Source organism: Misgurnus anguillicaudatus, chromosome 10, assembly GCF_027580225.2.
Source record: "Misgurnus anguillicaudatus chromosome 10, ASM2758022v2, whole genome shotgun sequence".
In the NCBI taxonomy this organism is placed as follows: Eukaryota; Metazoa; Chordata; class Actinopteri; order Cypriniformes; family Cobitidae; genus Misgurnus; species Misgurnus anguillicaudatus.
Window position 1 is genome coordinate 14605595 of NC_073346.2, and position 16295 is coordinate 14621889.

At 37.6% G+C, this 16295-nt stretch overlaps 1 protein-coding gene across 1 annotated transcript; it reads left to right on the plus strand.

Moving 5' to 3' along the window:
- The first annotated feature begins 1070 nt into the window (after positions 1–1070).
- On the plus strand, positions 1071–13901 carry stk31 (serine/threonine kinase 31). Its single transcript, XM_055210354.2, has 25 exons — positions 1071–1518; positions 1616–1651; positions 1749–1801; positions 1956–2051; positions 2137–2208; positions 2284–2442; positions 2572–2891; positions 3163–3310; positions 3606–3731; positions 6427–6539; positions 7096–7252; positions 8638–8763; positions 9093–9275; positions 9358–9468; positions 9661–9780; positions 9866–9997; positions 10161–10262; positions 10361–10441; positions 10582–10707; positions 12500–12619; positions 12729–12815; positions 13011–13160; positions 13253–13378; positions 13479–13550; positions 13646–13901. Exons 2-25 carry the CDS (start codon positions 1621–1623, stop codon positions 13748–13750), a joined length of 2916 nt encoding a protein of 971 aa, XP_055066329.2. The 5' UTR covers positions 1071–1518; positions 1616–1620; the 3' UTR covers positions 13751–13901.
- Positions 13902–16295: the final 2394 nt, after the last annotated feature.

The window sequence follows — 16295 nt, forward strand, 5'->3', positions numbered from 1 at the left end:
TTTGTATTGAGTTTTCTTTAAAAGCACTTATTCGCTCCTCTACTCGTAAAATCATCACAGTTCAATGCTCCATGTGATTTACAAAATATGTTCCTATGTAAATATCTTTATTTGTTTCTGGATTATCATCCGGATCAACCAATCATAGCTCTAACCCGGTCCCCAAATTACAATGGATTGATTGGTTGATCAAACATTTACTAGATACAAAGAATATTGATTCAGGCACATAATCTACAATAATTGTATAAATCATACAACGTCCCTCTGATTTACCAGTAATGTTAACTGGTTGAGATTAGTCACTGTAAAATAATTTTACTGTACATTGGAAATTGTTATTACTGTATGTGCAGGGTCAGATGACCACAGCCGGTAAGCTGTGGCTTGACCTTCTCCTATCGGATATAAACAGGAAGCTATGAATCCTCTCCATCATTGTTCCAGTGAAACATCCAGCCGTGGTGCTTGGGAAAACTACAGCACAGGTCACTGAGATTGGGTTCTGTGAGTATGCATGGGCATCAGCTGGATCCACTGTCAGGGTTGGCTTTGTTTTCCCTGCCAATTCCCATGAAAACTAATGAAACAGTACATACACTAGCAACGTACTTTATTATATTAATTGAATATTTACTGTACACTGTATCTAAAATATTAAACAAATACCAGACCTGGAATACATTTTGTATGACCAAGTTGGTATTTTTAAAAGCAGGTCATTACAGAAATGTACATGTTATTTTATAATTTGTTTATTTACTTCTACACAATGACTTTTAAATATGAATTTAGGTTTGGAGTGGCATATTTTGTGTTATTTTTGAAATATTTTTGTGTTTGGCATGTCTGAGCTTGTTTTGACTGGCTTTGATACACAAACCTGGCAACCCTTGTCTAGGTTGAACCACGTGCGCGTCCTGATTTTATATAATTATATTAATATTATTATAATGAGTATATATAATTATAATATAAACGTAATATACACATTTATGTATAATCCATCAATTATGAAAAAAAAAACTCATTTGGAGTACATAAAGTGGATCGCCTGATTCGCCTCGCGCCCCCTAGCGGTCGGAGTTGAGTTGGACGAATTTACTGTGACATAACGTTAAATGATTGATGCGTTTGCTCGTTGACTTAAAATCTGCTTTAATCGTTTAACGACTACACATAACAAAAATAATTCGATTATATTACAATAAAACCGCAAGAACAACAATTTTCATGCCGTGAGATCAAAATGAAAAAATTAGGACATGTCGTGCTTAGCACATGTCTGTTTAGCGTAAGCGCACTAGGACGACGTGACATTGGACAAATGGATAAATCCTGAACAGGAAAGCGATACTTCTGTCATTTGACCTCTCTAAAGAACTGACTTATTTACACAATCAGCACATTTCTCTATAATACTCCACGAAATATTATAAACATAACAATTTAAAGATTTACACTTAATTAGCGCGCGCGCCCGTGTGACTTCGTGGCGAATCAGCGGCAGCAAAACTGGTAAGTTAAGACAAACGTCGATCATTTAAAAACACACAACTGTCATTCAGATCTTTACAAAACCTTAATATAATGACTGACATTTTATATTAACTAGATCCCATGGATGAGTCGGAGATTCAGCCTGAAAAAAGTAAGTTTCTTCTTGTTTTAAAAGTTAATTTCCTAGTCTGCGTTATACGTATGAGTTGTATTTTTTATGAGTTTAAATTATGGTTGTTATGATTTAGTGGAGCTGGTTGTTGTCACCCATGTTGTGGATGCCATCACGTTTTGGGCTCAGGTAAACAAAACATTTACCATCCTAGTAGCTACCTTACATTAAACAATAATATTCTTGCGTTGATGGGTTAAATCAATGTATACATTGTTATCACAATATCTCTGTCTAACATGTAGTTTGGTTGTGTTTGCTGTCAAAAATCAACATTTATCAGAATGTGACAGACAAAGCAAGTGAGATGATAGATGCTGTGCTGTTAGAGAAATGCCCCACTGCTCCCATATTGATGGGAAGACCAGCTGCACAAAAGGCAAGTTGAAAATAACTGGGAGAAGGTCTAAAACAAAACAAAAAAGTTTAGATGTAAACATCACTACATTTTTGTTGACGTGTAGGTTTATGGGGCACGATATTCAGAGGACAAGTGCTGGTACAGATGTACAGTGCAACAGCAAACAGATGACAAGGTTTGTATACAAAGTTTAATGCTAATATAATCTTTAATGAAAATCACATGACCTATGCTTTGTCTTTCCACCCAGTTTTACATTCTGTACATTGATTATGGAAATATGGAGATTGTTAGCCGATCCGAATTAGTTGAACTTCCAGAAGACTTGCAGACACCAGGATTTGCCAAAAAATACAAGTTCTGGGGTTTCCACGTGTCAAGCGAAGAGGAAACTCCACTTTTTTCACAGGTATATGAGAAGACTTTTCATAAAATGTATATTAATGTATCGCTATATGTCTGATTCTCATTTCCTGGCCAATACTGTTGTGTTATTTTGTAAGTGTTGAGTGGCCTTACAGTATGTGTCGTTCGCTAGGGGAAGTCCTTCCTCCAAAATATCATTCATGGAAAGAAGTTGCGTGTCCATAAAAAGTCGGTTTGCTTTGATGGAACCATACTGGTTGAAGCCTTCCAGGGGAATCTTGATATTGGTGAGGAGCTGTTGAAATTTAAGTTTGCCAAAGTAAACCTCCCAGGCAATCGGGAGATTTCCATCCCCCCGGTGAACCTGCAGGAGCACACAGGACTATGGTCCGCCAGGAGCCCTCCAAGGGAGTTGGAGACACTTGGGTCCCCTCTGGGATGCATGCCCAAATTACGCCCAATATTTTCAGACCAGAAGCCTCAAATCATAAAGTAAGGGGTTAATCATTTACATGTAACTATTTAACAGACACTTTTATCCAATGCGCTTTCTACAAGAGGGAGGAAAATGTCTTACTTTAATTTTAAAATATTCAGGCAATATTAGATCTTTGTTGCGAGTAACATATTTTTTTGTTTAATTTTGTGTTAATGTGTATAATTCACATTAGGGCTGTAACTATAAGCCTAATGGGCAGATAAATGTAGATATAAGATCTTATAATGAAAGTGCTAAGCCATGTTTTTCTTCATATTCATATAGGGAACAGAAAACCACAATTGCTCTCCAGCCTGTGGAGAAACTGAATATCGCACAGGAACATAATGAAATCAACTCTCCGAAGGCAACATCACAGCAAAACGCTCATGAAACTGAACAGAGACTAAATGAGACCAACTCTGAACTCCAGGTGGCATATCATAAATGTTTTATTTATATTTTTATCAATTGCAAGAAAACTTATGTAAAAAGACCAATATGTAAAATAATTGGATCTAATTAATCTGTGCATTTCTAGACTCTTCCTTGTTTATTACTCTGATAAAGAATTAAAAGTGCTTGCCTCATTATCATGACACAACAAGCAAGAAATCACACTTGGTTGTATCATTAATATTCTACATGTGAAAACTTCAGTTGAAACTTTCTTGGCAAGTGAAAACATGCCTGATAATTTGTGTCCGCTGTGCTGTTTGTACACCCAGAGGATGAGAGAGGTGATAAAAGAGAAGGAGATGGAGATCATGAAGCTAAAGAAAGAAGGATGTGCCATCCAGCAGCACGCAACTCTCTTGGGACAACAGCTTGAGGAGGCCAGACTGGAGCTCCAGGTGCCAGTGGGGTTGTACTGGGGGCTTTGTTTCACGGTGGTGTTTTGGGGAGGGTTTGGGTGTTTATTGTTTAACGTCTTTAAAAGGCACAGTATGTAAGATTTTTGCATTAAAATACCCAAAAACTAGCACAGTGTTTTTTATAAAGCGTTTCATGAGGATCGCTTGTTCTCATGTCCAGGCTATTCTTGTTTTTGCCGGCCATAGAAACCATAGGTGTATTAGGCCCTGTTTACATGAGAATGCTCGAGGGTGAAAACGTAAAAATATTTTATGGGATGTGCCTTTCGTTTACACGGCGACGGCGTTTTTGGGGCTTAAAAACTCAAAAAAGTGAAGCCCCCCTCCAGAGTGGAAATCTTAAAAACGCTCTACTGTCACGTTCCCATCTAAAGGGTAAAAACGCAAAAGTCTGCTCACTGTGGCTCTCATCCCGTACGCGTGTACATCATAGGCATGCGCCAGTTAAGGAAAATAACAACAAACATGTCGGATTATCTCCATAACCCTACAGTCACATTAGCTACAAAAGTGAACGACACCGAGCGTCACGCACTCGCATGATGGGCATTCCTTGGCTAGTTTCTAAAAGCGGTATCAAAAGTCACTTTAGAGGTATTGTTAAGTTACAAGAACGGTGTTTTTGGATTTAAAAGTATTTATTTCTCGATAAAAGTAACAAAATATATTAGATAAAATGCCAAACTTATCAGATATATACATAAATACGCATTTTCCGCCATCTTGATTTATTTTCTCAGACTCGACCACAGACCTACGTCACGCTGCTCCTTCACTCCGATTGGCAGTCGCTTTGTCGCATCGCTCAGCATTTGCATAAAATAGCCTGCTTGTCTATTTTGGCCCCGCCTTGCTTGCACTGCCGCGAGCTCGTCGCTTGTCGCTGGCAAACGGCCACTTCCATTGAAAATGAATGGTAGCCTGTCGCTCTGTCTCTGTCGCTTGTAGCTAATGTGACTGGGGGGGTAAGTCGGACCTTCAAGTTGCCATAGCAGCTCTGATAAATATACAAGAGTCTTCCCAGCAGTTATGAAATTCATAGCTTGTATTACTGATCAGAGAAGGTGCATTAAAGGGATAGTTCGGCCAAAAACGATATTAAACCCATGATTTACTCACCCCCAAGCTGTCCGAGTTGCATGTCCATCGTTTTTCAGACAAACACATTTTCGGATATTTTAGAAAATATTTTAGATCTTTCAGTTGATTAAATTTAATATTACGGGGTCCAGCCATAGTCCACGACCTTCAAGTCCAAAAAAAGTGCGTCCATCCTTCACAAATTAAATCCAAACGGCTCCAGGATGATAAACAAAGGTCTTCTGAGGGTAATCCGTGCGGTGTTTTTGTAGAAATATCCATATTTAAAATTTTATTAATGTAATTAACTACCTTCCGGTAGGGCCGCCATCTTAGACTCAGGAGAGAGTATTAGCGTAGTGTAGGCACTTTTCTTAGTGACGTATGACAAATTCGGAGGGCGGGGGACAGAGCAGCAGCAGAGAAACCGCTGTACGGTGCGTAAGCTCTCATCCTGAATGCGGATGAGTCTAAGATGGCGGCGCTACCGGAAGGTAGTTAATTACATTAATAAAATTTTAAATATGGATATTTCTACAACAACACCGCATGGATTACCCACAGAAGACCTTTGTTTATCATCCTGGAGCCGTTTGGATTTAATTTGTGAAGGATGGACGCACTTTTTTTGGACTTGAAGGGCGTGGACTATGGCTGGACCCCGTAATATTACATTTAATCAACTGAAAGATCTAAAATATTTTCTAAAATATCCGAAAATGTGTTTGTCTGAAAAACGATGGACATATGCAACTCGGACAGCTTGGGGGTGAGTAAATCATGGGTTTAATATCGTTTTTGGCAGATCTATCCCTTTAATTACTTCCATCAAATTGTTGATGCTCCAATTCGTTGGAGGCAAACCAGACAGCTGTGGACTTGGTGGTGTTGTGTGTCAGTGCTTCACATTGCCACCTAGCCGCCTGGATGACATACTACATCGAATATCTCACACTTTTGCATCACCATATGCACGCAGGTTCCCCCCCCCAAATGCTCGGATAAACGCGGAATAAAAAGTGATAACGCAACGCCACTTTTGCGTTTTCTCTTCAGATCGTTTCCATGTAAACGTAGCCTAAAGGGGATCGCGCAGCTCAGTGCCGCGCCGTTCTAAAAAAATCAAACACATTGTTTTCTATGAGTATACGCACACCGGCGCTGACACAGGAATCATTAACGATTAACATTGGCTGCTAACATATATTTTGCATTTTGAAGTAGACGCTATCTGACGAAGGTTGCGCTATTTAATGTGTACTTCTGGTTTACGATACCTCCGAGTTGTCCTAGACGCGACGCTGAGCTGTGCGGCTGGTGTGCGATCCCCTTTAGACTTGACGCGGCACTGCGCAGACCGATGGATCGGTCTATGACTTCAAAGTGTGGTGAGAGCGATTCGAAAGCAGTACTCTTGTGATAATTTAGCCGATCATTCTGCACAGTGCCGCATCAAGAATGCTCTTTAACAGCATCCTCAAGCTGCAGCCGTTGTTGTTGTTTTCCAACCTCTAGTGGTGAAAATTACATACTGTATTGTTCCTATAGGCCATGATATGGGTAAGTCATAAAAAGTTTTGTTTATGTTTTGCAGACAGTGAAGGTGAGTAATGCAGAGATAAAGAAGATTGAACATAATCATCCTTCAACATTTGCAGACAAAATCACCCAGCTGGCAAAAAAAGTGGATTCGTTGAGGACACTAAGGCAAGATTCTTTAAGAAATATGAATTAGGAATTAATAAATTTGATATTTTTTTGCACTCAAACATATGTGACCCTGGACCACGAAAAAGTCATAAGTAGCTCGGGTATATTTGTAACAATAGCCAACAATACGTTGTATGGTTCAAAATGATCAATTTTGTTTTTTTAAATGCCAAAAATCATTAGGATATTAAGTTAAGATCATGTTCCATGAAAATATTTAGTAAATTATTTTTGTAAATATTTAAAAAAAATTATCATTTGTGATATGTGTTGCTAAGGACTTTTTTTGGACAACTTTAAAGGCGATTTTCTAAATATTTCAAAACGTTTTTAAATGATTGTAACTCCCAAATATTGTCCTATTTGAACAAACCCATACATCAATAAAAAAACGTATTTATCCAGCTTCTAGATAACGTATAAATCTCAATTAAAAAAAAAAATCCTTGATGGACTTGATTTGTGGTTCAGGGTCACATATTAGAAATGCATAATGCACAAGTCTTGATGATTCAGATATGCATTTGCTTATTATTATGGTCTACAACCCTAGGGAAAGTCATTCATGTCCCAATGCTGAGGATCACCTTCTTGAATCCATCACCGTCATCATGAATTGCAGGATCTCAATGCCTCTGAGTTCACAGAAGCTTGAACTTGCGTGGAAAGATTATGATCAAGCCCTAGAGAGTCTAAAAACCTGTCAAAACGTGAGTTTGATTAATGAATACTAGGGCTGTCAATAGATTAAAAAAATTAATCTAGATTAATCGCATGATTTCATGAGTTAACTGCGATTAATCGCAAATTAATCGCACATTTTTATCCATTCTAAATTTACCCTAATTTAACACTTTTCAGGTTTTTAATATTCTAATCATATATACATATATAGATGCTTTATGCAAATGTATGTTAACAACAGCCTGTTTACATTTTAACAGAATCACCAGCCACTGTTTTGTATATGAATTTTCCTTTCAGAAGATTTTTCTTTCTCCATTTTTGTTTGCTGCTGCATCATTTGTGACCTGTGCTGGCAAGTTGAGTCGGAATTAGCAAATTTTAAAAAAATAGTTGTTCATATTTTGACATTCTCTATTAAAACATAGAACAATGCATGATTTGTTGAAATATAACAAAATATGAAAGAGTCAAATTACCACAAACATTTCCACATCCATACATTATATTACCACATCAATACCTTAAAATCACTGGTAAAACTAATAGATTTAGCACACACAAAGCAAAAACATCATCAATGTATGTTCAACTTTTTTTCCTTTTGTTTGATTGACATTAAGACAAAATCTAAGTGAACTAATATAATGTTACACATCAGATAGTTTTACCCAACAGTTAACCAAACATTTACTTAAAACATAACAGATTATAGAGCCTACCTGCGTGAATTCTTATCAAAACAGATATTTGTAAAACTGTAATTTTGTGTAGATGTCTATATATCCGGGTCGCGCACTCGCGCGTCTGTGTGCACGCGCTTCAGATATCAGTCAGTCAGCGTGAGGGGATCGCTTTTGAGTCTTGTCGCTCTTAATAACTCTTTAACATTAATCAGGTACCGAACTTTATCTCTCTTAATGACTCTTTTAACATCAAGCAAGTCCTGCAGTCTATTTTCTAAGTCATGCATAAAAGCGAAACCAAAATGAATTGAGACGCATCTTTGTATTAGATTAAGCATTAGGAGGACGGGAAGGTTACACCTCTCAGACGTATAAATAAAGATCATATCAGATGTCCAACGAGCATTTAGAGCATTGGATTTGGTAGACGATTTGCTTAATGTTCTTATTTCTATGAAAACCTTTTACTCATTTAGACAGGATCCCATTTGTCTGCGTCTCTGTTCATTCAACTATGGGCTGGACCAAGGGTCAAACAGAAATTGCGCGTTGCGTTAATCTCCGTTAATAAAATTAGTGGCGTTAAAATGAATTTGCGTTAACGCGTTATTAACGCGTTAATTTTGACAGCCCTAATGAATACATAAAATGAATTTACATACAGCAGATAAATGTCAGGAATCAGTTCTCTTGTGCTGAAGAGCTCACGTATGTTCATGTATCAGATTGGGGAAATGAAGGGTTTGGTGAACATTAGAGATGAAGCACGTGCTGCTCTCTTAGCTGCTGTGGATGACTTCCAGCGGGAGGTGGACAGGCTGACTATCAAGGCAAGATGGGAGAGACTGAAGGTATGCGTGAAATAAATGTACTGGGTTCAGTACAAGTTCATTTCTTTTAACAACAGTCGTGTCATAATATCGATTGCCTCAGAAAATTGTGGGTTGAGGGCTCAGTTTTTAGAAAAGCTTTTGGGTAAAACTTGCCACTCAAGTCAGTGGCTGTAGGCGGGGCTTTGTCAGTGTGACATCACATTAACAAGAGAATTAGTTGGCTCATTGGGGATTTAAAAGGAGGAGTGGTTGGATTTTTGTCATTGTAGGGTTGATGTGTTCACTTACTGCCAAAAAGTGGATTTTGCATAATATAGGTCCTTTAATCAAGCGGTTTATTTTTTCAGGAAATTGAGTCATCGTTGACCGCTCTGTTTAGTTCAGTATCACCGGAGGAGCAGATGAACGAACACTCTTTTGAGAAGTTCTGTGAGTGGAAGAGGGCAAAATTCCAGAAAACCAAAAATGTGCAAAAGGCTACTGATGACGCTCTGCTGGCCGTTAGCAACTGGGCAGCCAGGCTTAGCAAGGTATGTCTACTTTACTGGAGGCATTTTAAATATATTTATTTGCTGTTTCTGCTCCAAATGTGAAAGACATGCATTTTGTCAGTTTGTATGTTTGATGGAGAAAATGTCTGGAGATGATGTCGCCGATGGTGCATATGAGATCCTCATGAATGCTGACGCTGCTGTGTGTGAAGAACTCAGCGTTGCTTTCACCGTAAGAGCTTCTGATAACATTTACACATTGTGCTCCTATCATCTATATGTAAACCCTCTTCCTCTCTTTTAAAACTGTATTTGTGTGGGATGCCTTAAAAGTTCTGGGTCACTTATACCAAGGTTCGTTCTCGAGGAGTTGATCCGAGAGTTACTGGTACAATGGTGTGAATGAATATTATTGTTTTGTTAGGAGCAGGAGAACCAGGAGAGAAAAATAGTGTTTAATGCCGTTCAAAAAGCCTTGCAGGACATCCGAAAAGAACATAGTTTGTTAGAGGACATCAGGCAGAAGTATGAACTCAACACAAAGGTAAGAGATGCCCTGGGTCTTATTCTTCTTGTTTTTATTTTACTCAAAAGTGTGTCTTACCCGTCCCACACTATTTGAATCCTAGTTTAAGCAGGAGGCGCAGCAGTGGCAGAGCAGTCCTCCTAAATTAGATGAGCTGCTTGCAGTGAAAAAACACATCAGGAGCCTGAGATCTCAGCTCCGCTGGAAACTGGTGGAGGTCAGCTGTCTGGAGGAGGTGAGATCAGTCCTGCATGATTTTTTGCGTGCATCATTGCTGTTGCTCCCCCTTTACAATATGTCTGCCTGTGGGTAATGTGACTGTTTAACAAATGAAAAGTATTGAAAAGAGTAAATGTAGTTTGGTACAGTAGGATTGATCTGTTGATCGAATCTGGCAGGCAGAAGAACTAGACCTACCAGAGATCCTGAAGAAGAAAGAGGAGATCACTGAGACGAGGAACGCTCTCTTTCGAGAAATCAGCCATGAGAAGAAGGAATATGTATTTAATTTTTATATTATTTATTATTAAAGTCTGCACATAGAATAATGTTAATCTAAGCTAATGTGTAAAAATGTACATGATGTGTTGATGTGCAGTTAATGCTGTGTGACCTGGTGAACGGAGGTTTTCCTGAGCTACCAATGATGTACCCTGATGCAGATATCAACAGCTACATGGTACTTCTTTGTATTTGGTTCCGGCTCAAACAAAATGTTATACTTGTAAAAGGGCGTCTCTGTTTTCAGCTCTATTTCGTTGTTTAATCGACAAGAAGATTGAATGATTAAAAGATGTTGATTTCTCTCAATGGTTTCAGAGCTCTGCAGGGCTGTTAATGAAGAGCTTGGACAGAGACATGTTTGATGCAGAGCCAATGAAAGAGCTGAGCGGGAGGAGACCTCTTTTGAGCACAGACTTCCAGGGACAGAAAGTTGTCCTAAAGGTCTGTATATATTAATTTGCTTTGCTGTAAGGTTCGAATAGTTTTTACTTAATTTACAATACATAGGTTTCATAGCAAATAATATTGTTTTGCATTTATTGTCACCGGCCCACATGTGGGCCCAAAATGTTTACATAACTATTATGGTGCATTCCCACCAGTCGCGGTAGAGGTGGCAAAAACACGCTATTTGCGTGTAGTTGGACGCTTGAACATTTGAGTTCACTCGCGCGTGAAATTCTAGTCATTCGAGACATTCACACAGAAATTCACATCATGGGAGGGGCTTTTGCGACTCTGCTGAGACTCTGCCACTCTGCTCGCTTCCTGTAATCATGTCACTACTACAGCAAGGTCCTGATTGGTTTACACAGCGCGTAAATTCGCCGAAGTTCCGATTTTTCAACTTGCACGTTTCCCGCGGTGACGCGTTCCGCACCATTCGCACCGCGCTTACCTCGTGTACCGCCCCACAGGATGCCTAATCGCGTCTTTGCATTGACTTAACATGTAAATCACTCCCGCTTGCCGCCTCTACCGCATCTGGTTTGAACCCTGCATAAAACCTATAATAGCCTATTTTAAAGGATTAGTCCATTTTCTTAAAAGAAAAATCCAGATAATTTACTCACCACCATGTCATTCAAAATGTTGATGTCTTTCTTTGTTCAGTCGAGAAGATATTATATTTTTTGAGGAAAACATTGCAGGATTTTTCTAATTTTAATGGACCTTAATAGAGCCCAACATCCAATACTCAACACTTATCAGTTTTTTTCAACGGAGTCTCAAAGGACCACAAACAATCCCAAACGAGGCATAAGGGTCTTCTCTAGCAAAACGATTGTCATTTTTGACAATAAAAATTACAAATATACACTTTTAAAGCACAACTTCTCGTCATGTAGATCCGGTCGTGATGCGCCAGCTGACCCCACACAACACGTCATGACGTCAAGAGGTCACAGAGGACGAACGCGAAACTCTGCCCCAGTGTTTACAAGCGTCTTGAAAGAGGACCGTTCCTACGTTGTTGTATGTCAACTGATACCAATTAATGTCTTTGTGTCAGTTTATTGTTTAAAATGGTCTGCAAATGTGCGTTTTATATATGTAACACGTGACCTCCCTACGTCACTACGCATTTACGTTAGGTCGCGCTGGACCGGACCTAGACGAAAAGTTGTGGTTTGGGTGTACATATTTTTTATTTTTTTTGTCAAAAGTGACAGTCGTTTCGCTATATGGGACCCTTGTGCATCGTTTGGGATTGTTTGGGGTCCTTTGGAACTCCGCTGAAAAAAACCGCCAAGTGTTAAGTATTAAATGTTGGGCCCTATTAAAGTCCATCAAAACCAGAAAAATCCTGCAATGTTTTCACCAAAAAACACAATTTCTTCTCGACTGAACAAAGAAAGACATCAACATTTTGGATGACATGGTGGTGAGTGGATTGTCTGGATTTTTCTTTTGAGAAAATGGACTAATCCTTTAAGACTTAAATAATCGTGCCAAACTATATATCGTTGAAAAGCACTAATAGTGTAGTTTTCCTATTTCAAAACCGTTTTGCACTTGTAATAATGCATTAACAGTAATGTATCAATTTGTGACAAGGGTATGCAACAAACCAATGACACCTAGTGGTCTTTGGTGGTAAATCTCCTAAAAGTGTTTTTTTTCCTTTTAGGATTTTTGACCTGAAACATTTTCATACATACATTATGTGGATAAAGTGTCTGTTACTTTGTTATCTTTGATAAAAGTTTCTTACAATCTGAGTTATTTTCAGTGTTACACAGTGGATGAAGAATCGGAGGAGAAGATGCTTAAACAAGCTGCCGAGTATCACACAGCTCAGCAGCAGAATCCTTCCACAGCGGTGCCTCTTTTGGCACTGTTTTGCGGCAAAGTATCTTTCTTATGACACCCATTTCCCATATAATATACCAAAGTTGATTTCAATAAGTGTTTAGTACTGTTTATACCTGTCTGTGTAAAATGTCTGTGTTTTTATCTAGTCTGATCCGCTGGCGTACGTTATGGTCCCACACTATTCTAATGCAAACCTCAGAGCCATTCAGAAGTCTTCCCCACTGTCCTCTTCTGTGAGTACATGTATCGCTTGAAACAGTGTAGGATTGTGGACAGGATAGTTAGTTTGTCCCCATTAAATCAAAACTCAATTCTTATGTTTTAATGGAATGTTACACATTTATCTTTAAAGTATTTCAAGTTAAGTCATTTACAAAATATGTGGTACACTTAACATGCTGATGTGTGATGATAATGTGGCTGTGCAGGAGATTAGGAAGGTGATGAGAGGAGTAGCTCTGGGACTACAGAGTCTCCATGCTGCATCCGTCACTCATGCATCTCTACATCCCAACAACGTGTTTGTCACGGGACGAGAGAAAGGGATTGTGGGGGATTATGATTTCACAAAGACACCTGTAAGGATCTTTTTGTCATATACTTAAAGAAACTTGCAATAAAAGCAAACTATGATTTGTTTTGTGCAATTTGTTTTTCTAATTGTTTATAGGAGCAGAGGGCGACTGACAGTGGAATGGTGGCTGGATCCATCAGTCTGATAGCTCCAGAATTGAGGCACGGTCATCCACCTTCCCCAGCCACCGACATGTATGCGTTTGGAGGCATCATGCTCTGGGTAGAACTGTCACAGAAATCATCCACTTTTAATAAATATCCATATTGCAGCACTAAAACTTTTTTTTGCAAATTAGTAAAGAATAATTCTCTTTCCACAGCTGCATGTTCCAGACTTCAATGCAACACTGGAGAGTGACAATCAAAATCTAGTATTCACTGGATTGAATCTGGTACATAGATTTTATAACAAATGATATTAGCTGGCAATTATTTATATATTCAGTTTTGTCATTATTCATAGTCATCTATGCTGTGCTTTTTATAGGATGACAAGTTGCAAATCCTTCTCACAAAGCTACTGATTTCTTCTGGAGGACTTTCTGCTCCTGAGACCTTAAAGGATGACTACTTTCTGTCAGCCGCTGTTTAAATGTTCCATATTTTCATGTTTCATCTTTTTCTTTTTATATATTTTGTCTAAAAAAAGAAAACAACCAAGAGGTGTTTGTTTGTTCGATTTAGTTTGTGTTCCTAAACTACATATATAGAGGCAAAATAAAGTGAAGTTCTTTGTCACTATATGTATTGATGTATGAGTTTTTTTCATGGCTTCTTGTGAAAATTTCTCCTTCCAGGCCTAATCAATGTAACGGGAAAGGATGTCAGCTGCAAATTTAGTCACTGACAAATTCATCTGACAAGGCAAAAAGTGTGCCCATATTTTCTGTTAACCTTAGCTAGTTGAAAGATCTTTATAAGTCTTGTCTTTTTGGTCCTCAGAGGAAATGTACAATTTAAGCCTCTTAGGATGTTATGTGACGGACACAGTGTGCTGGAAATCACATATTCTTACAGCTTTTGTAAAAGTGATGACACGCCCTCTTGCTGAAGACACGCGCACCTACCCGCTAAGAACCACGAGGAGATGCGCTCAGTCACAAACCACCGAGAGAGCGACGCTGTCAATCAAACTTCACAGTATCCGTCATCGGATAAAGCCAAGGTATGTTATGTTAATAATACGTCTGTAGATATTATTAATTTATACGACTAATAATTCGATACGACTGTTTAAATATTTTTCCATCGAGCCAAGTTAACTCGTATGGGTCAAAATGTGTGAACTGTATCATTTTAATTGGGAATAGGCCAACTGAAAATGTACGTATGTGTAGACTTGGTTTTAAACTGAATTCAAATTTATTTTTAAAGGCAAACCAACCCTGAGAAATACTCCCTTTAGCAAGTAAATTATTTATATATATATAGTGCTGGGCATAGATTAATGTTATACAAAATAAAAGTAATTTTGTGCATAATATATGAATTTGTAATGTGTGTAAATATTATGTATATTTAAACACACACACACACACACACACACACATATATATATATATATATACACACACACACACACACATTTAAGAAATGTTTTATTTAAATATCGTTTTTATTTATATATAATTTAGTATATATAAAAATATAAATAAATAAATGTATATACACATGTAAATGTTTCTTATACATGCATGAATGTGTGTGTATTATACATAATACACACAGCTCAAACTCATATGTTATGCAAAAAATTACTTTTATTTTGTATGAGATTAATCTATGCCCAGCTGTAATTATAGAGCTAGGCTGCATTTAAACTTTAAATCAGATGCTTGCAATATCTTTATCAGAATAAACTTTTTTATGCCATGTTTTACTGTTGTATAGATGCCTCCTCAGGTAATGTTCCTGGCTTTTGCTGTTTTTTTGGTGACCGTAACAAATGCGTATCCATCCACATTGTACAAAAGCGTTCCTGCTGTCGACCTTGCCAAATATTACACTTCTCTGCGACATTATATACACCTCAAGACACGACAAAGTTAAGGAAAAAAAAAAAGGACATTATTCAAGAATAGTAAACGTAATATTCACTGTATAATATACAAATAACAATTATAACACTATCATTAACAACAATAATAAATAGTATTTACTGTATAATAATCAGAATTATTGAGATTTTAAAGGTGTGTAGTACAATGTTTATTGATTTATTCTGTCTTAACCTGTTTAAGGTATGGGAAAAGAGCCAGTCCTGACACCGTATTTTTGGATTTGCTGTCGAAAGAGACACCAGAGAACATTTCTGATTAAGCAGGTAGTAATGATGACATGTCAATTTGGTGATGGAGGATTACATGGTTTCAGTGATGACCAGAGGGTGGCAGTATGCAGCTTTAAACGTTTTCTCTGACACTTGTGTTCTCACTTTGATCATATCATATGTTGTGTTGTTCAGTATTCAGTGCTTGTGCATTAAATCCATTACAAAAATTAATGTTAGTAGTAGTATTTTATATTGCAGACATAAATGATAGTAACTTGAGAAAGTAAACAGATTCTTTAATTTGTGTTTTCTGATTGGTGTTTTATATAATAATTACTTAACAATAATATCTGACAGCTTTTCTAATACTTTAACTGCGCTTTGTCATTGTTTTTTCTTTTGCGTAATCGACGGGGTAATTTGTACAATATGTAAAACAACTAAAACAGATTAAGATATTTAGGACAAAATAATTATGAGCTGGAGTTTTATAAAATAGCCCGCCGAGTCTTTGGATAACAGAAAACAAGCAAATATGTGATGCATTGTCATGGAGTAAATGTAGTAAAAATACAAAAGAATAAAACATTTTTATTTGATTCTAGTTTTAAAACCTTTTTTATAAAATATGTGCATTTCTGTTACTGTGAATTAATTTATTCTGTCTAAATGAATTATATTTTATTAAATCATAAGCAATTTTGTAAAACTATGCTGCAGGAGGATACACCCTTACCTAACAAAGCAAATAATGGGCGGAGAAGTTAAGAACTCGCCTCACATATTTCTCAAATGAGTCGCTCTTGCACAGCCATGATAGTAACTACAGAACAACCCACTGTATTGGGGGCGTGTCCGCTTTATG

Coding starts and splice junctions, on each gene's coding strand:
- stk31 (XM_055210354.2), top strand. CDS start 1,621: ATGGATGAGTCGGAGATTCAGCCTGAAAAAA. Junction 2,052..2,136: donor GAAGACCAGCTGCACAAAAG/GCAAGTTGAAAA, acceptor GTTGACGTGTAG/GTTTATGGGGCACGATATTC. Junction 2,443..2,571: donor AAACTCCACTTTTTTCACAG/GTATATGAGAAG, acceptor GTCGTTCGCTAG/GGGAAGTCCTTCCTCCAAAA.